Source organism: Macrotis lagotis, chromosome 1, assembly GCF_037893015.1.
Source record: "Macrotis lagotis isolate mMagLag1 chromosome 1, bilby.v1.9.chrom.fasta, whole genome shotgun sequence".
NCBI classification, from domain to species: domain Eukaryota; kingdom Metazoa; phylum Chordata; class Mammalia; order Peramelemorphia; family Peramelidae; genus Macrotis; species Macrotis lagotis.
In genome coordinates this window covers 875,435,471-875,455,955 of record NC_133658.1, presented here as the reverse complement: position 1 = coordinate 875,455,955, position 20,485 = coordinate 875,435,471, and the positions used below count along the sequence as shown (strand labels likewise).

At 45.0% G+C, this 20,485-nt stretch overlaps 1 protein-coding gene across 2 annotated transcripts in view; it reads right to left on the bottom strand.

Annotated features, from left to right (window-relative positions):
* RCC2 (regulator of chromosome condensation 2) overlaps nt 1-12,078 on the bottom strand; it is a 53,807-nt gene extending 41,729 nt beyond the window's left edge. The window contains exons 1-2 of one of the 2 annotated variants that reach the window (XM_074218288.1): nt 11,980-12,078; nt 10,445-10,848 (exon numbers count right to left, since the gene is read on the bottom strand). In XM_074218288.1, the coding sequence (XP_074074389.1) occupies nt 10,445-10,789 (345 nt within the window). In that variant the 5' untranslated portion in view covers nt 10,790-10,848; nt 11,980-12,078. Of the gene's footprint in view, nt 1-10,444; nt 10,849-11,436; nt 11,535-11,979 lie in introns of those variants that run through there. The other variant, XM_074218289.1, reaches the window with a different exon arrangement.
* Between the last annotated feature and the right edge of the window lie 8,407 nt (nt 12,079-20,485).

Below are 20,485 nucleotides of genomic sequence, written 5' to 3'. Positions count from 1 at the left end.
AACAAAGTGCTTTCTGTACAATTAAGAGTGTCAGAGGTAGAAAGGAAAGGACCAACTTCCCCTATTTTGCCAGAGGAAAATGAAGTTCATGCAAGCATTACAAACCCATTTTCCAGATGAAGAAACTAAGGTTGAGGGGGTTACTGACCTGCTCATGGTATACACAGCTTAGAAATATCAGTCCAGACTTGAATCCTGATTCTTTATCTAAGCTCCCTTTCTATCATAAAACACTGCTCCCTGTCCAGGACAATCGAAGAGCACATTTTCAGAGTAAAAGCACCCCATCTCCTTGATAAATTGACTGCCCAAATTTGTCATTAGTAGGCCTTTCAGTGGCATGGCATCTGACCTATCCGGTGGCTGGAGTCTATTCACAGATTCGAGAGGACACATCCATAGGCCTGCTCCATAAATGTCCGGGGGTGGGGGGCATTGTGGGGACAATGGGAGTGGGAACAGCACAAGCATCAGCCAGAAGGAGACCTCACTAGACTTAAATTATTTAGATGGATCTTAATCAGATAGTAGATAGAACTTGGCTTTGACCAAGGCTCAGATTACTTGACTCGGAGCCTAGTTTCCTATGGTTATCTGCCCTTCTTTGGCTAAAATGGTGGGGTTTAACTTGGAAATGAATAAAGATGTTGTGAGTTGGCGGACAAGGAGGATGCTTAATCTGTCCTCTGATAATGCTTATTCTCCAGGCAGTCTTGGTTGGACAAAATCAAGCAATATTTTTTATTAAGCATTTAAAAAATAAGTTTTTATTTATTACTTTAAGCTAGAGATACAAATACAGATGTGAAAGTTGTCCCAGCCTTCAAGGTACTTCCAATCTAGGGACCAAGAGATAAGGACTGAGAGAGGTCTAGAAGATGAATAGAGAAAGTTCTGCAGAACCAGGGTTCTATAACCTGGGACCCCAAATTTCTAAAGATTCCAAGGGATCCATGGACTTAAAAAGGAAGAAAAATTACATCTTTAATTCAAAATAATAGATTTCCTTTAGAATCTTCTGGTATTATTATATCCGTTTAAAAACATTGGGGGGGGGGGGGCTAGGTAGCACAGTAGATAAAGCACCTGCCCTGGAGTCAGGAGTACCTGGGTTCAAATCTGGCCTCAAACACTTAATAATTACCTAGCTGTGTGACCTTGGGCAAGCCACTTAACCCCACTGCCTTGGAAAAAACCCTACAAAATTAAAAAATCAAGAATAAAAACATTCTAAAAAGGCATTCATCAGACTGCCTCAAAAAAAAAAGTCAAGTATTTTACATAGGAAGCATTTGAACAGAGCCTTAAAGGAAATGGGGGCTTCTAAGAGGTCAAGGTGAAGAGAAATCCACCTCAGGCTTGGGGGGGGGGGAGATAGCCTGGGGAGAAGTAAAGATATTGGAGGCTCTGGATGGGGAGGGGAGTGAAGAAGTCACCAGACCATGGAAGTTTCATTCAGATGGCGACAACCACAGGCTAGGCATCATCAACTGCATCTGGCAGAAGCACAGGGGGGCAGGCAGCCCTTTCAAAGAGGCATCTCACAGAAGTCACCCCTCATCACACATGAAGTCACATGATGTGCTGCTTTCCCAAGAATCAAATAAATTCTTTCCCATAATAAATGCTCAGGAAGCACCCATTAGGATACCAGTGAACCAGGTGCTTGGGAGAGAGAAAGGCCAGGTGGGAAAAATGTTGCCTAAGTTTCCAGTCCCTGGAGAACCTGCCATTCCCTTCAAAGACTTGAAGCCCCATCAACTAACAGTTATAAGGAACCTACCATCTAAGCCTTTACAAATGTTATCTCATTTGATTCTCCCACTAACTTGGGCAGATTGTGGCTATTTTTGATTCCCATTATACCTATGGAGACTGAGGCAATTAGAGATTAAAGTGCTTTGTCCAGGGACACCCAGCTGCTATGTGTCTGAGGCAGGATTTGCATTCAGGCACCTGAGTCCAGGTGTGTAGCACTCTCTCCATCACCCTCCCATGGCCTGGGGCTTCAAAACCTACCACAGCACTGCTCTATCTTCTACCAGGGTGGCAGGGGTTTCCTGCCCATCTGCCTCTGGTGATTTCCCAAGGCCACCCTGGAGGCACCAAAATGAACACTAGTTCGGTGAATTTCACATCATTCCTCATGTTAGCTTAAGGGCCTAACAATTTTAAGGGATTAATGATCAGTCTGCTGACTGACAATAACACAGCCTCATCTTGTGCTTAAGACTTGAGAAGCTTCTGGAAGGCAGGATTGTCATTTCAGCCTCTGTCAATCCCCCACCACATAGTAGGCGCTTTAAAAAATGATTGTTGGTGGAGTATTTCACATTTGCATTACATATACAACAAAAAAGCTTGCCTTATCCTACATTCCAATATGTCCTCCACTTCCTTATTTCACATTTTTACCCTTTTCCAAGTAAAACTGGACACTTTGACTGCACATAAGTCTATAACAGTTCATTAGAGCCTTGAAAGAGTCACCTCCTATGAACAGCTAAGTCAGATGAGTGTATGACTCAAACAAGATAGAGGTGGAAAGAAAGAATGATGAGTAACAAAAGCAGGGTGGGAAGGAAGGGGGGGATAGATGGTATTTGACCCTTAGATAGTTAATTCAGGTTTCACTGATGGGAGAACAGATTTTCTATTGGACAATGCTGGGCTGTCTGTAAAATTGCTCATCTTCAAAGGCCACTGGAGAGTTTGTGCACGCGCGTGCACACACACACAAACACACAAAATGCTAAGTAAATTTCATTTCATTTAATCTTGCTATGTCCCAAATCTCCCTGGTCACCTAACCTGGGCTGAGATGGACAGCAATAGCGAAAGAATACACTTAGCTTCTTCAATCAGCAAAATGGCATTTCTGCTATAAAGTGACTTGAATTATTACCCAAGTCCAAGAAGCATGTTAGAGAATCAACCTTTTAACATACATTCATTTAGAAGACTACCTCTCTCCTAGGAAGCAAGGCTGTTCAGAGAAATACCTTCCACAACAAATTCCCTAATGGGCTATCAACTAAAATAGGCTTCAAGCCCAGTTCTCCGAGATATTTATTTCTCTTTTCTGATTGGACAGATTTGTCTCAGGGTCCACTAAACTTCAGCAACCCTATCCTGGAAATATTACATTGAAATGTCTTCTGTGATCTGGCCGACTGCATTCACCTTAGAGCTGCTGCTGTACAGTCAAGGATACTTGGTTTGGTCTAGCTGGAGGAATACTTTAGGAAGGTGCCTGCTAATTCAGAATGAATCAAATCGACACAATGAACCGCAATAAGGTAGTCCGTTTGCCTGGCAGAGATCCTTGGGGACTTAGGGCAAGAATGATTTTCTCTAACATAATATATGACTAGTCCTGATCAGACCCATAAAAATTGACATCTCCAGCTTTCAAAGGTAGTATATATAGTATGGTGGAGAAAGAGCTGGGGCCAGGAGTCAGAAACCCTACTCTGCCATTTCCTAACTGGCCTTCAGTTTGCTCAGCTACTCAATAGAAGGGATTGTACCAGGTGAACTCCACAGCCCTTCCCAGCTCTGACAATTTGGTTTTAAGGTCCTTGGGGTCCTGGACCAATCATTTATGAAGCTAAAACAAAACCATTTTTGCAATGGCTAAAAGCTATTTCAAAAGACAAATAGTTAAGACTTAACATGTAAACAGCAAACAACTGAATTTGCCTACAAAAAACTGTAGATGGTATTTGAACAAACCATATTATGATTTTATGCCACCTCAATATAGCTGGTATTATAAGGTTCTGAAAGTAGGGAGGGGAAACAAGAGGGAAGGAGGAGAGAGAAGGAAAGAGGAAAAAAAGGAGAGAGAGGAAGTGTAAAAGAAAAAACAAAAAAGCAAAGAAGGGAGAGAGAGGGAAGGTAGCAAGGGAAGGAAGAAAGAAGAGCACTCCTGGAGATTATCCTAATGGGCTAAAGTTAGCAGTGTGATCCAGTGGGATCTTGTCATCTGAGGATCTGGGGAAAAATTCCATCTCTTAGGCTTACAAGTCAACATCACCTCCCATGGGCTTCAGTTTCTATATCATGTGCAAAATGGGATGGTTGGGTGACATGATAAGGTCCCCTTTGAGCTCTCCCATCTAGGATTCCACAATCAAATACTGACAGGAACATTCACCCAATGTTATCAGTATTCATAGCAACATTCTTGGCAATTGGGGGGGGGGGGGTGCTGAACATAAAATATGGGCCACAATTAGAAAACAGTTGAGTCAACAATGCTACAGAAGTATAAGGGAGTGTTTCAAAATATTAAGGTAGAAAAAATAATTAGAATTCAGAGAATGTAGTGGGAACCTTGTGAGAAACTACAAAGAAGGCTATGTCAAAGGGACTTTAGGTGTTAAGACACAGCAAGGGAGAGGGAAGTGAGAAACAAGTCACGGGCAAGGGTCAAGACCAAAGTTAAAGGGCCCATTGACCCATTCCTACTTTCTGTTAAAGATTGATTATCAGTATTTTAGGGAGAGTACTTCTGTGGTGGAAGGAAGAAAGGGCTGGTTTGCATACTCAGCAAGATTAAAAAAAGTCACTTCTAACATACGAGTATCAATAATTTTTCTATATTTTCATTCAAATGATTCCACTTCCATCATGCAGCTAGTGGATACTGTGCTAGCTCTGGAATGAGCAAAAGACTTGAGTTCCAATGCAGATTCAGAAGTTTACTACCTGTCACTTCTATGGCTTGCTTTGGTACCTTAGTCCCATTGCTCTGGAGATCAAATGATCTCCAATATTTGGTATGAACTTTGAGAGTCCCGGGCTCCTAGCAGGCACTGTATGAATCCTAGCTATTACTGTTGTTAATAATACTGTCCAGGTGAAAGCAGCCATGAGAAGGCTCAGGATTCCATGTTGCTTCTGCTCTGCCAGAATTAATTTTCAATTATCTCAGTTTCCTTATTTGATCAATTATTTTTTTAGTCTTTTTTGTTAAATGTTGCTTCAGCAGATCAGAGGCATTCTCCTGTACTACCAGCTGAGACCCTCTCCCCATTGTCCAACTGTAAGACCCCAGATTTATGGCTGGAAGAGAATTTCAAGGGCACCTAAACCAGCCCAAGTCACTCCCCCAGTCCTCTCAGAGTGTCAGAACCACCCACAATCACAAGCAAAACGGTTGTGAAGTGGGATGTGAAGACCCTGATCCCTCTGGCCTACCTTATTTGCATCATGACTCTAAGAAGAAATCAGAGGGCAAATACTGTGTCTTCTAATAAGGAGAACCCCCCCCCACAGGAGGAATAATTGATGTGTATGGGGGTAGGTGGTGGTGAGGTTTGTATGAAAGCAAAGTTGATACTCAGTTACCTAAAGGTATTTCTAAAGATGTAGGAGAAAGAGAGGCAGAGTGGATAAATGGATAGAGAGCAGACAAGATCTGGATTCAAGTTCTACTTTTGGCACATAGGCATGGGGGGCATGGAGGGGACAAGTCAAGAACCCTGGGGAGCTAAGATAAGATGATGCCAAAAAGGGAGGAGGGGTGCCCCAAACTCAAGGAGTATCCTCCTTTATTTTTTTTTTTTAGGTTTTTGCAAGGCAAATGGGGTTAAGTGGATTGCCCAAGGCTACACAGGTAGGTAATTATTAAGTGTGAGACCGGATGTGAACCCAGGTACTCCTGACTCCACTATGCCACCTAGTCATGCCAAGAATCCTCCTTTAAACCAATGTTCTTGGGATTCCACAATTAACCTTTCAATTATGACAGACATTGTATGTATTATCTCTCCCATTTTACAGAAGAAGAAAATGAGGTTCAGAGAAGTAAATAAGATGAAGACATTGAGTTCTTTCTAGTTCTTTCCCCTAGGATCCATCACAAATTCTCCAAGTCAGTCAAAGACTGCCATGATCTGGGGCTGGCCTCCCCCTCTTCCAGACCTCCTTCACTCCAGGGGCTACCAAATTGGCTCCCTTGAAGTGTAATGCAAAATATCACAAATTCAGAGCTGGAGGGATCTTCCTGAGTCATCTAGTCCAACTCCAACTTTCATTTTACAGTTGGGAAACCGAGGCTGAGAAAAGGAATTTTTTTCTAAATTCACACTAAAGATTTGAAATCAAGTCACTAGACTCCAAGTGTAATACTCTTCCACTGCCTCACACTCCCTTTTTCTAAGTCTGTCATTCCTCAAATGGACTTCCCACCCCCCCCCAAATGTGAGTCTTGAAATTCTTCCTTCCAAAGCTAAGCTTTTAGGCTTTCCTTATGCACCTAACTATCCCCAAACCCCAATTTCTAGAACCTTCCCTCAGGAAAAGACTTTTTGTTCAAAAACTTCACGTAGACTAATGTGTGTGTTGTTTCGCACTAATTGCATGCAGATTCCATGTTAATCTTTCCCATACAAGAAAGACCCAAAGGACAGTCATTTATGTCTCTGTACCTCCAGAGTCTGGTGTAGGAGCCTGGCTTCTTATTTTTTCTACTTACTGTAAGTTAGAAAGTTTCAGTATCCCCAGAACTTCACTCTTGTCTTGTATAACAACACATTTCATAAAAATGAAGGAAATTTCTTTGTCCATAATCACACAGATCCATTATCTGATATGATATAAGTAAAAATCTATATAGTTCTTCCAAGTTTGCAAAATGCTTTACCTATGACTTTTTTGTTCCTCTGAATAGATAGGTAGACATATTTTAGAAGGGCCTCTGGATGAAACAGACCATGTAGACTAATGGATAGAGCTAATTTCCCCACCAAACCCACCCTGCTCCCTGGACCCCAAAGCGATTAAATGGTAATGTTTTCTGGGGTTGTTTCCTCTTCCCTTTTTCTGAACTTCTGAGCTCTTAAAAAAACTTTCTGAACTGCTCCTCCTCCTCTGAGGAATATCCTAAAGACAAGTAAGATGGTACATTTAACCTGGTTTGATGAGAACATGGTCAAAGGAGGAAGACTTCCAGGCTATGGACAACCACAAGAACAGCTGCCACAAATCATGAATAATTAGAGGAATGCAAATTACAACCAAAGGGAGGTTTCACCTCACACCCAAATTGGCAAAGATGACTTAATTAGGTTTTTTTGCATTCAAAAGTATGGGTTGTCACTAATGTGGCACTTTTTCTAGAAAATAGTCATTGGTCATAGCTCCCAATGACACAATGGGGCATCAATAATAATGACTGCTCTAAACCCAGACAGTTCATTATTGATTTAATAGTGAGTCTTCTACTTTGAATGAACTCAAAAGTGAGAACTCCTAAGCCACTGTGATTTCTATTTTAACTAAAACTTGAAGACCCTCTGGGTCAAGTGATTAGGTATGGTCTACAAAAAATACAGCAATGTGTTTCACTTCTGCTCATTTCCCACCAGACTGCAAGTCTTTTCAACTTTTAATTCTTCACACACTTCACCATGAAATCTCCTCATCCCAAAAGATCCAATCCCCTGCCTCTCTGCACTTGGGAGCAAAGACTGTATATAAGGAGGAGTGTCAAGAGACATCTTTTTGTCCCACTTCAACTACTTTTGAGATCTGCTTCATTCTATGGTCCCTTCTAGAGGTATATTCTTTCTTCACCCATTTCTCCCTTTCAATCAGTTTCCTTTTGTGTCATTAGATTGGAAACTCCCTGAGGGACAGGGCCTGGCTTTGTTCACATCAGTATTCTCAGGTTAAAAAATTTGACTGCTATTGATTTGCACTCTTAACTGCAAAGACCCTCATAACTTTCCTAAAGGTCATTAGAACTTGAAAAGCCCCCTTTCTCGGTTGTCTTATGTGCTATGTTTTTTAAATGATTTTTTTTCCCATTTTGATTTGATTCTTCTTTCACAACATGATACATATAGAAATAGATTTACTATAATTATACACATATTTTAGATTGCTTTCTATGAGGAAAGAGGGAAGGGAGGGAGAAAAAACTACCAAAAAAACCTCCCATATGATTGAAAAGCCCCTGAGGCAACTAGGTGGAGCAGTGGATTGAGCACCGGCCCTGGAGTCAAGATGACCCGAGTTCAAATCTAGCCTCAGACACTTAATTACCTAGCTGTGTAACCTTAAGCAAATCACTTAACTCCACTGCCTTGCAAAAAAGAAAGAAAAGCCCAGTTCTTTCTGCCCTGGAAAAGCTGAAAACTTTGTCCATGAAAGTACATATGCTAAGTAAAAGATACTTTGAAAGTTAAAACCTGGGTCAAATGTACCTTTATACATAGCAGAGAAGGGGAAAGGAAAAGCCATTATTAAGGATCCATTATATGGCCGACACCCTTGTCAAGCAATGGAATTAGTTATTGTCTCATCTGATCCTCACAACAATACTGTATTATCCAATAAGTATCATACTCTTCATTTTACACATAAGGAAAGGGAGGTCAGAAGGGTTAAGTGACTTCTCAGGATCTTGGATCATCACAGGACCAGGAGCTAGTAATAAACAAGTCTTCCTGACTCGACCCAGTCATTAATCCCCCAAGTCAACTATTTTTGCTTAAAAACTGAGGTACAAAACCCATCATTAAAGACTGGGTACTTAATCAAATGAAGTGAGGCATCAGATAGCTCAAGGAACCTTTCCAGCCCTGACCTGGCTTCAATCAATCTGTGGTTCAGTTTGGGATTCTGGGACCAGTCCAAACCCATTGCTTGAACAGGCTCCCAGGAAAAGGCAGCAAAGTGAATTTCATTTTGCCCTTTGGAAATGATTCCTGCACATATGAACATGAGAATAATGAGTTCCAATTTAGTGGGGGAAAGGATGGAAAGGATGTGGAAGAATGAGGATTAATCAGTTTTGAATCTGTGTAGATGGAATGTGCTCAAATGGATTGATACGGCTCTAGATTTAGGTGAAAGCTAGGGTTTCACTTAATAATCTGGGGAGGGGGAAGCCAAGAAAGTTGGACCATCTGGCGCTCCCAGCGCTTTGAACCTCAGCATCACTATCTCATGGACCATCCCAGGAGACCAGCCTACTGGAGTCCTTGGGAAGAGAGGATGGATGTCAGCATCAAGGAGAGAATGGCAAAATATGTAAAGACCAGGAAGTCAAGCCCAAGGAAAGGGAACATCGATTTTCCAAGGTCACCCAACCTCTGCCCTGGGCCTCCCCCTCCACCAAGGCCTCCTTCCCATCTCCAGTGCCGTCAGATCACAGGCTTCTCCTTCCTCAAGGAAGATCATGAAAGCTTCTGGAAATCTCTAGGGGTAGGACATTGTTTTGAGGTCAGGTCCTAAGCCTGAGCACTCTGGCCTGGAGGTTCTCCTCTCTCAAATGGGGAAAAGAATACTATTGCCACCTACCCTCCCCCAAGGGTGAGCACCAAAAGGCCCCCTAAAAACTCAGAGTGGGAAGGGGCTTGTTGGAGCCCTCCAGGGCGGAGGCGGCCCACTTTTAGTAAGATCAACCAGAATGAATGGGGATCATGAGCCGGGCCCCCTACAGCAAAAAGGTGGAGGGAGGGTGCCGCCGGCACTTGGGGCCCCCGGCCCCCGCCTCCATTAGCATTCAATTACAGCCTGGAGCCCCTATTGGGATTTATTGTTCATCCCGGGCCCCGGGGTGGAGGCGGCCCCGCGCCCCACCTCCACCTCCGCCTCCAGCTCCGGGGCGAGGACGAACCGGGAGACAAAGCTGAGAACACCTCACCGCCGGGCGCCCCCGCCTCCCCCAACTTTCCAGGCAGCGGGGCCTACTGGGCATGCGCCGCCGGCTCGGGCCCGCCCCGCCCCAGAGCAGGGCTTCCCCCAGCTTCCCGGAGCCTGCGCAGTCCGCGCCCGGCCGGCCCCTCCCCTCCGAGCGGCGGAGCCGAGGCGGCGGGAACCTCAAAGCCCCGGCGAGATCGCCGCTCCCTGCAGAGCGCCTCTCCCTCCCCTTCCTTCCCTGCCCCCGCCCGCCATGACTAACCCGCCGCGCGGGGGGAGGGAGTCGGGGCGGCTTCTCCCCCCGCACCCCCTCCAGCTTCCCGCCCGGAGGCGCCGCCCGCTCCTCCCCCCGTCACCCAACTTAAAAAGTCTCCATCCCCGCGGGGAGGGGGAGGGGAGGCGGCGGCCGGCGGGGGCGGGGCCATGACCCCGCGCTCCCCTCCCCCCGGCGCACGCGGGCCTCGCCCCCCCGCCCCGCGCCGGCCTCCCCGGGGGTGATGGGGAGGAGGAGCGGCCCGGCCCGGCCCCGGCCCCAGCCCCGGCCCCGGCCCCGGCCCCGGCCCCGGTCCCGGTCCCGGCCCTGGTCTGGTCCTGGCCCCGGCCCCGGCCCTGGTCCTGGTCCTGGCCCCGGCCCCGCAAAACACGATGCGCCCGGCCCGGCCCCGCACTCACGATGCGCCCCGGCCCGGCCCCGGCCCCGGCCCGCACTCACGATGCGCCCCGGCCCCGGCCCGGCCCCGCACTCACGATGCGCCCCGGCCCGGCCCCGGCCCCGGCCCGCACTCACGATGCGCTCCTTCGTGTGCTCGGGCTCCGTGATGACGACGGCCTGGCCCGCCCCCGCCTTGCCCGGCGGCGCCGGCTTGGCCGCGCGCTTGGCCCCGGGGCCCAGGCTGTCCAGCTCGGCCAGGCCGTCCTCGTCGCCGCTGCTGCCGCCGCCGCTGGAGCTGCCGCGCTCGGGCCGCTCCCGCTTCCTGGCGGCCGCCGCGCCGCCCCGCTTCCTGGGGGGGCCGCCCCGGGCCGCCGCCGCCGCCGCCGCCGTCCCGTTGCCCGAGCTCTGCTGCTCCCAGGCCGCCGCCGCCGCCGCCTTGGCGCCGGCTCCCAGCCCGGCGCCGAGCTTCTTCCTGGGCATCCTGGTCCCCGATGGGCGTCCTGCTCCCGCCGCCGCTCCGGCCGCGCTGGGTCTCCGCGCTGGGGACACACACACACGCACACACACGCGCACACACGCGCGCAGCCAGGCGGGCACACCACGACACAATAGAAGCGGGGGTCAATTTGGGGAGCAGAGAGAGCGAGCCCAGCCCGGCCCGCACCCCCCGGGGCTCCCGGCCGGCTCCGCGGGCGCAAGTTTGGGGCAAGCCCCGTGCGGCCTGGAGAGCACCCCGACGCACCTTCCGCCCCCCCAAAAAGCCAAAGCGGGTGGTGCACCCACCATGGCCCCTCGCCCCCCGGGGACCCCCTAAACCCCGAAGGAGGCGGCTCGGGGGGCCACTTCCCGGGAGCCCGGCGCGGGGCGGCCCGGTTTAGGGGGGCAGGCCGGCGGTCTCCCCACCTGCTGCTTTTGTCTGCGGGCCGCCCGCCCCTCCGAGCCGGTTTAAAAGCCCGCAGCCGGATTAATAGCAATTATCTCCCCTCCCCCGCCACCCTCCTCCATCCCCGGGAAGAAAGTCAGCCGGGGTGGGGGGGGGCCCGCACCCCGGGGAGATGGAGAGAAGAAAAGACCTTTCTCCTCAATAGAGAAACCCCCCCCCAGCCCCCCCAGTTCAACCCCCCCACCTGTTTTTTGTTGCTATGTTCTTTTCCTGCCCACCGGGAACCCTCGCAACTTTGCGAGGGGCCCCGACTCGGGCGTCCCCCGGCGGCCGGCTCCCGCTCGCGCCCCCCCGGACCCCGGCTGCAGCCCCGGCCGGGCTCCCCTGGCCTCCCTCCGGCGCTCCGCTTTGCTCTCGCTCCGGCTGCCTTTTTTTTTTTATTGATTTTGAACAATGGGATCTCTGTCTGTCTCCGCTTCAACCACGTGGATCCGCCTTCCTTCCCTTTTTTATTCATTCAAACCTCCCCCTAGCCCCCCCCTTCCCCAGGTTGGGTGGCGGGAGGGGGGGCTCGCCAGCTTTTCTCTCCCAAGAGAAGGAAAAGCCAAACTTTGCTCCGGCTCCCCAAACTGATCCTCTGCCACTTCGGCCCCCCCGCCCCCCCCGGGCTCAAAGTCAGGAACGGGCTGCCCCCCTCCCCATTCAAAACCAGACAAACGGCCCGCTCCGGGCCGAGCCCGAGCCCCCCCCCCCCCCCCAGGAAAGGCGAGGCTCTGGGCCCACTCACCAGCTACTCCTCAATGTAAATACGAGCTCCCCGGACAAACGCTTCACTACAAAACAGAAACACATGGACGAGCAGCGGAAAACCCCAGCGCTAGACCGGAGCCGGGGCGCCCAGCTCCCCATCGCGCCCTCTCCAGGCCCGGAGGACCCGAGGGCGCCCAGGCCGGCCCTCCCCTCCCCTCCCCCAGGACGGGCCGCGCGGGCTGCCCCGCCCCCCACCCCGCGCCGGAGGGCGGCCGGGCTCCCCGCGGCTACGCCCCTCCCCCTCTTCTGCATCTCCCAGCTCTTCCGAAAACTTTCCGGGGGGGGGGGGGGTGTCAACCTAAGAGGACCCCCCCAGGCCGGGAAGGAAGGTGAAGGAGGCGCAGCGCCCCGAGAGAAGCGCTCCCGCTCCCCTCTGAGCGGAGGAAGGAACCCCATGGCCAAGGCTGGGCCAAAAGAGATCTCCTCGCCGGCTGCCCGGCTTTGCCAGGAAAATGGCTCCGCTTTGGCCCGGGGACTCCTAAGGACAGCTCCCTTCTAGAGGACGGGCAGGAGGGGCCCAAGGGAGAGGAGACCCCCCCTGAAGCTTCCTGGGGGGGGTGACATTGAAAGCCGAAAAGGAACTCCGATGAAGCGAGACTAAGCAATTGGTCCAAGTTCAGTCATCTAAGTAGCAAAACCTAGAATCCAGCTCTGGTCCTTTGACCCCAGAGGCAGACTTTCCCACGGCTCCAGCGCCTCTCAATCAGAATTCAGAGGTAACTATAATATACAATGTTACCAGATAAGCACAAAGAAGATAATGTATCAGCTTTTATTGTTTTATATATATATATATATATATATATATACATATATATGTATATATACACACACACACACACACACACACACACACACACAATAACAGCTAGCATTTCTGAGGCCTGTTAGAGTTCACAAACAGTTCATTTTAGCCTCCAAACAACCTTGGGAGGTAGAGGCTAGTATTATGCTTGGCATTCAGATGAGGAAATTGAGGCAGACACGTGCTGGGTCAGTAAGTGCCAGAGTCCAGATTTGAACTGAGAATGTTGCCTCCAGGTCCAACTCTGCATCCAAGACTCCCACCCAAGTGCAGTATGCTGGATCCTAACCAGTGTTCTTTCCATTATGGCAGGATAGCATCAAGGCAAGCCAAATAATTAAGTGATTGGAATGAATTAACCTTGCAGGTGGTGTTTATGCAGTGATGCTCAACTTGGTCAGTTAGCCAATAAACATTGAAGTGCCTACTATGGATCTGACCTTATGACTAGCTCTAGGGATATAAAGTGAAAAAAACCCCCAATCTAATCCCTACATTCAAGGTATCTCCAGTCCAATGAGGGAGACTATATATATATATATATATATATGTATATATATTTATATATATACAGCTATGTATAAGCGAAATTTAGAGAAGATAAATTTGAAAGGATCAACAGAGAGGAAAGAAGCAACAGAATTCCTAAAGTTCTCTTCTTCTAAAGTAATACCTTCAACTATAGTATCCTATTTTCATCCCTCTTTAGATTGAAGGCTCCTTCAGGGAAGAAACTGTTATTAGACATTTTTATGCTCCCCTCACAGTAGCTGGCCCAAATATGCACTGAATAATCAATGTTTATTGAATTGCTTTACCTCCCTTAATAATAGACTATAGCTTCCAAGTATTACTTAGACTTGGAATTTCTCACTGGCCTTGGTGGCCCTAAATTCCCAAAGACCACACCTCTAAGATTTGGCAGCTAGGTCCTACCAACTTCTACAGGTTTGGAAGTATATGAGAAAGTAGGTCAGTTGTGAGGAGCAATCCCCAAAAGTGGACTCTAGTATAGCAATGGAAGTATTGGGGGGGTACAGTGGACAGAATTCTGGACTTATAGCCAGAAAGACTCATCTTCCTGAGTTCAAATCTGGCCTCAGACACTCTTAGCTGTGACCTTGGGCAAGTTGCTTAACCCTGTTTGCCTCAGTTTCCTTATCTGTAAAAGGAGCTGCAGAAGGAAATGGGAAGCCACTCTCTTTGCCAAGAAAACCCAAATGAGGTCAGGAAGAGTGGGACCTGAGTGAAAGGACTGAACCACATTGCCCCCATCCCTATTAAAGAAATCACAGATCTCAAAATATCTTTAAAAGTGAAGTGACTTAGGGGAAAGGAGGATATAACAGGACCAGGGTTTGAATCCTACTTACCCCACCCCCAGTACCTAGGCCAAGTCACTCTTCAAATTTCCATTTCCTGTGGTGTAAAATAATAGAGTTGAATTTAATGGCCTCTGATGTCCCCTCCCAGGCCAGAGCCTATGACCTTTTGCTAGAAAGGACTCTTCTTCAAGGCAGAGTCTGTCTTGGTATCTCCCAAAAGAACAGAGCCCCATCAGTGTTGGTGATTAATAGATTTTTGTTGAATTTGAATAGTAGCCATCTCTGAATATTTGTTGAACAAACGAAGGACTTCTTTAAGTCTAAGAGAGCTGGAAAGGAAGTAGCCTCACTTTCATATGGAAAAACTGAAAGTCCAAGAATCAGCTAATTCTATGATTAAAAAAAAAAAGCTCAGAATCCAATAAACCTAAAATGCTGATGGAAAAAGGAAGTGGCATCTATATCGATATAGATCTGTAGGTATTTATAAATATACATAGATATTTTAAATATATACCTATATACATAAACACCTAATTACATATATGTGAGGATGTCTATATATTTAATGAAAGGTCTCCCAGGCATCATAAGCCTTTGACCTCTAATCTATCACTGACCTTCTCCATCAGTTCTTCCAGACTTGTATTTGCCTTTCTGAGTGTGCCCTGGTCTATAATAATTGCTTAATTCCTGTTTATAGATTGACTACCAATCCATCCTCTCCATTTTCCCAGAAGCCCCTGGGATCCCAACAACCCCCCCCTCCATCTCCTGTTTTCCAGCAGACTGGCCATACTCTCTGCCACAAAAGGCCACTTCCCTGGGATCTTAGGAGCTGAAAACATACCTCGCCAAATTCTTATTTTGTAACTCTGGTGTCCTTTCCTTGGGATCCTTTGTTTTGTAATTAAGTATGTAGAGTCCACTGTTTTCAAAGGGTGGGCACTATATGTGTCTTACCAAACTTAGTATCTCCTCTGCATTCAGTAGAGGCTCAATAAATGGGTTTATCTCTTCCATAGGCTGTCCTAAATTTTTTTTTAGTTTTTTTTTGTAAAGCAAACGGGGTTAAGTGGCTTGCCCAAGGCCATACAGCTAGGTAATTATTAAGTGTCTGAGACTGGATTTGAACCCAGGTACTACTGATTCCAGGGCCAGTGCTTTATCCACTATGCCACCTAGTTGCCCCTGTCCAAAATTTTTTAAATGGGAAGCTGAATTAGGAAAAATCTTTTTTGGATCCCCTTTTCAAAGATTTGGTATGAAAACAGCTACCCAGAGAGATGTGATCCCTTGGGCTCCCAAGGCCAGCTCTGGCAGGTTCTTCCTGCCTTCCAAAGGTTCAGCACAATCAGGAATTGTGTCTACCTTCCAAGATCAGCTTAATTAAGGGAAATCACCCCCTCCCTGCCCCAGCAGGCCAGCACGAGGTGACAAAACTCTGGCCATGACAACCAGTGCCCAAAAGACCAACCAAAATAGCTTGTAGAAAATAAAAGCAGCCTAAACTAGATTTCAGTTAAAGCTCTCGCATCCAGGGCTCTTCAGGAAATGGCAAGTTGATACTTGTCCCCCATGTGTTTATCCCCCCAAACAACTTGTACAACCTTCCTTCAGATTACCACTAGTGAGAAGCTGTTTCTCCCTCAGGTAATGCTCCCCCAGCCCCCACTGGTGGAAAGGACACATGTATCTAAACCCTGATGCAATTGGACACTAACCGACAGACAGTTGCATCATATGATCCTCTAGGCGTGGTGTTCTTCAAACTGGTTTTTCTGGAGAGGGAGATGCATCAGTCCAGTACCTCTGCAGAAATAGCAAAGGACTGGCCCTACTTGTCCTGCCACCCAAGCAGCTTTGACTAGGGCATGCCTCCCTCCTGGGCAGCCAACTATCCATCTATCCATCCATCCAGGAAAAGCCAGAGCACCTTTCCTCCCCAAAAGGAGTGTCTTCCATAGCATGTACAAGAAGAGTGTCATTCATCATGTTATGTAACGCTTTTAAAAAGCAAATCGAGGTGCACCTACATGGATGAGGTGGAAATGCCAGTTCCTACTCGAAAATATGCTATGAATGCTAAATCTAATTTTAACCAAGCAACTTCTCTTTACAATGGTGAGAGGACTTGGGGGGGGGGGGGGATGCTGGGTAGGGATCAGTTGAAGGAACTGTAAAATGTGAGCACAAGGAGAGAAGGGACCTTTTGTTTGTGTCTTTGTTTTATCTTTATTATACCTGGTGCCTAGCAGAGTGACCCATGTTTAAAATACACTCCATAAATGTTTGTTGATTTGGAGAAGATCTGAAGACAGGAGAGCCCTCTCTAGCAATTAAGGAAAAAGGAGGAGGTTTGATCTGTTTGACTTGAAGAGGTCAAAAACTAGAAGTGATAAATGAAAATTGCATATGGATTTCCACTCAAAAAAATCTTTCCAATGGAGCTGTACCAAGGTGTTATGGAAGACTTTGGGAGATTGTCAGCTCCCAGTTTCTGAGGGTCTTGGGCTGGATGCAATCCCCTTTGGGTGGATGGTACTTGAAGTCATTCTTCTTCAGGTGTGAGTTAGCATGGAGATGCTCTGAAGTCCCCTCCATCTTTGAGATTCTGCAATTCTATTGGTATGGGGACTGAGTGTTCTAAAGGGAAGAGAACAGGGTCCAGGATGGAAAAGATAGATCCTTATCCTGCCAACCTATTTGTACTTTCACTTCTCTCTGCCTCAGTTTCTTCATCTATAAACTGGAGAACTTTAAGTCCATCTAGGCATGGTGTGCCATCCAGTACTGAACACAGTCCATGTGCATATAAAACATGAAATGTTTGCAGAGAAAAAGAAAGGAAGGAAAGAAGGGAGGGAGGAAAGGTAAAAGGAAGGGAGGGAGAGTGGGAGGAAGGGTGGAAGGGAGGAAGGAAAGATGGATGGAATGAAGGAAGGGGAGGGAGGGAAACATTATTTGTAATTGGGCTAAACTATAGCCTTCCCAGTAAGATCCAATGTGAAATAAGAATTTCAGCTATCACCAATATTACTCAATATTGTATTGGAAATCCTAGCAATAACAATTTCAAAATGAAATTGAAGAAATGAAAATAAAAAATGAAGTAATAAAACTATTCTTTTTGCCAATGATAAAATGATATACTTGGAAAATCCCAAAGTCTCCACTAAAAAGTTAGTTGAAATAATAATTTTAGCAAAATAGCAGGATATAAAATATATCCACATAAATCATTAGCATTCATATATATATATATATATACATATATATATATATATATATATATATATAACAAAACCCTGCAAGAAGAGATAGTAGGAGATACCCATTTAAAATAACTCTAGATAGTATAAAATACAGGGGATACATCCCTAAGTGAATCCAGGAACTATATGAACAAAATCATAAAAAACTTTTTATACAAGTAAAATCAGATTTAATTAATTGGAGAAATAATAATTGTTCATGAGTAGGCTGGGCCAATTTAATAAAAATGTTGATTTTTCCTGAACTAATTTATATATTCAATACTATCCCAATCAAATTATCCAAAAATTATTTTACTGATAATAGAAAAACAATTATGAAATTCATTTGAAAGAACAAAAGTCAAGTTTATCAATGGAACTAATGAAAAAAAGATGTAACGAGAGGAAATTTAATGGTATTAGATCTTAAACTATATTATAAGGCTATATAATTATGAAAACCATGTGGTACTAAGAAATAGAAATGTGGAACAGATTAGACACACAATTTACAGCATCAAATATAAATAAATAAATATTAAGTGTTGGGTATAAGAATTTATTATTTCTTATAAATTGTTGGAAAAACCAGAAAGCAATCTGGCAGAAATTGGGTATAGATCAATATCTAACACCATTTACCAAAGTAAGATCAAAATGGATATGACCTAGATATAAAGAGAGATAGTACAAGAAAATCTGAAGAACATGGAACATATAACTTGTCAGACTTAGGTGAACAATGTATGTATCAGCAAGAGATAGGGAGCAGCGTAAAGAAGAAAGTTGTGTACAAACAAATGTAGCCAAGATCATAAGAAAAGCAGAAAATTGGGAGGGAAAATTATATAGATAGATTTTCAGATAAAGGTCTCATATTTCAATTATATAAGAACTTAGACAAACTTATAGGAAAATGAATCATTCCCCCAGATGATAAATCATCAAAGGATATGAACATGAAGTTTTCTGATTAAAAAAAATCAAAACAGTTTATAACTGTATGAAAAAATACTCAAAATCAATATTGATTAGAGAAATGCAAATTAAAACAACCTTGAGATATTATTTTATACCTATGAGATTGGTTAAAATGATTGAAGAGGAAAGTGACAAATACTGGAGGAGAGGTTGAAAATTTGGGTCAAAAGCTCACTGTTGGAACTGTGAACTGATCTAACCGTTTTGGAGAGAAATCTGGAATTATGCCCAAATAGTTGCTAAATTGCCTATACCCTCTGGCACAGGATACCACTCCTAGGTTTATTTCCCAGGATGATTAGGACAAAAGGGAAAATAATCTATATTTTCTAAAATAGTTAAAGCACTTTCCTTGTGGTGACAAAGAAGTGGAAATTGTAGAGATGTCCTTCAATTGGGATATGGCTGAACAGGTTGTGGTGATGGAATAGTACTGTGCTATAATGATCTTAGAAAAACATTGATAGACTTGCACAAAATAATGAAGAGTGAAATGAGCAGAACCAAGAGAAGATTTCATGCAGTAACAATATTGTTTCGAAAACAACTTTGACTAAGTCATTTTAACTATTATAAATACCCAAATTAACTAAGAAGACATATGAAGATGCTATCAATACCCAGAGAAAGAACTGATAAGTAGAAGCATGTAGAACTCTCTCTCTCTCTCTCTCTCTCTCTCTCTCTCTCTATATATATATATATATATATATATATATATATATATATATATATATATATATATATATTTGTACCTAAATGGTAGCCATGTGGGTGGGAAGGGAGGAGGAGAAGAGGAAAGAAAAAAAAAGTTACAAGATAATGTTATTTTATATTTAAAAGGAATAACAAGTTGTACATATTAGATTTACAGTTTCATGTATTATCTTTTTTCCTATTCTACTATGTTATGGAAATGATTGTTTTATTTCTTAGTTTCAGAATAAAATGAATAAATTTTTTTTAAAATTTGCCAATGACATAGAAACATGATGGAGCAACTAGATGATACACCAGATAGAACATGGGGCTCATCTTCCTGAGTTAAAAATCTGACTTCAGACACCAGGTGTGTGGCCCTGGGCAAATCAATTTGCACTGTTTGCCTTGGTTTACTCATCTGTAAAATGAACCTCAAGAAGGAAATGACAAACCACTCTGGTATCTTTGGGGGAAAAAAACATCACTACAATTGAGGTCATGGGATCAGACATGATTAAAAAATGACCGAATATCATTACATCACAGGAACATGACCTCTTAGCTTCAGTTTGAGTCCTTTGGATCATTTCATCGAATTCAAAGGACAATTCTTCTGCAATTTAGAGTTTTAAAAGGGTTTCCTGGGGCAATGAGATTTGCCCATGGTCACACCACTAATCTGTATTAGGTTGGACATGAACCTTGGTTTTTTGACTCCATGAATGACCACTGTATTAATTGCATCACACTGACTCTCATTTGGGACACAGGCTTACTAAAATAAAAAAAGTGTGAAATATTTTAAAATGTTGGTATCCTGCTTATAAAGATCATATTTCTTTAAAAAAAAAAGAAAAGAAAAAAATTAAAATGTGGTTTTAGAATGTTCCAATTGTAGAAATGGATTGGCTGAAATGAGTTTGAGTTGAAGACTGATCATTTTCCTACTATCAATAATAGCTTTAAGAGTCATTGGAGATTGCCTAAGCCTTTTGCCTTCATTTTTTTAAATAACTGAGGCTCAGGGAGGGAAATGACCCACCCAAGGTCATACCATAACCAGTTAGTGCTAGATCTAAATCACACCATGTTGGTGAATTCCAGCTGAGCCCTCTCTGACCAAGAATTTGAAAGATAAATTGAACTAGATGTTCTCTCTGAGGTCCTCTGTTGTTGTAAGACCCTACTCTGTTCTAAGGTCACTTTCAGTCTTAATATTCTCTGTTTTAATATAGCTCAGACATTCTATGTTGTGAAGTTTCTTCCAGTTCAGATATTCTATCTTCAGTCACTCTGAAGTCTGAAGTCCCTTTCAGCTCCTAACATTCCATTGACTATGCTTCTGAATGCTTCCAAATAAACTCTTCATAGAGAATCTATTCCTATCTATTCCTTCTCTGTGCAGAGGCCTCT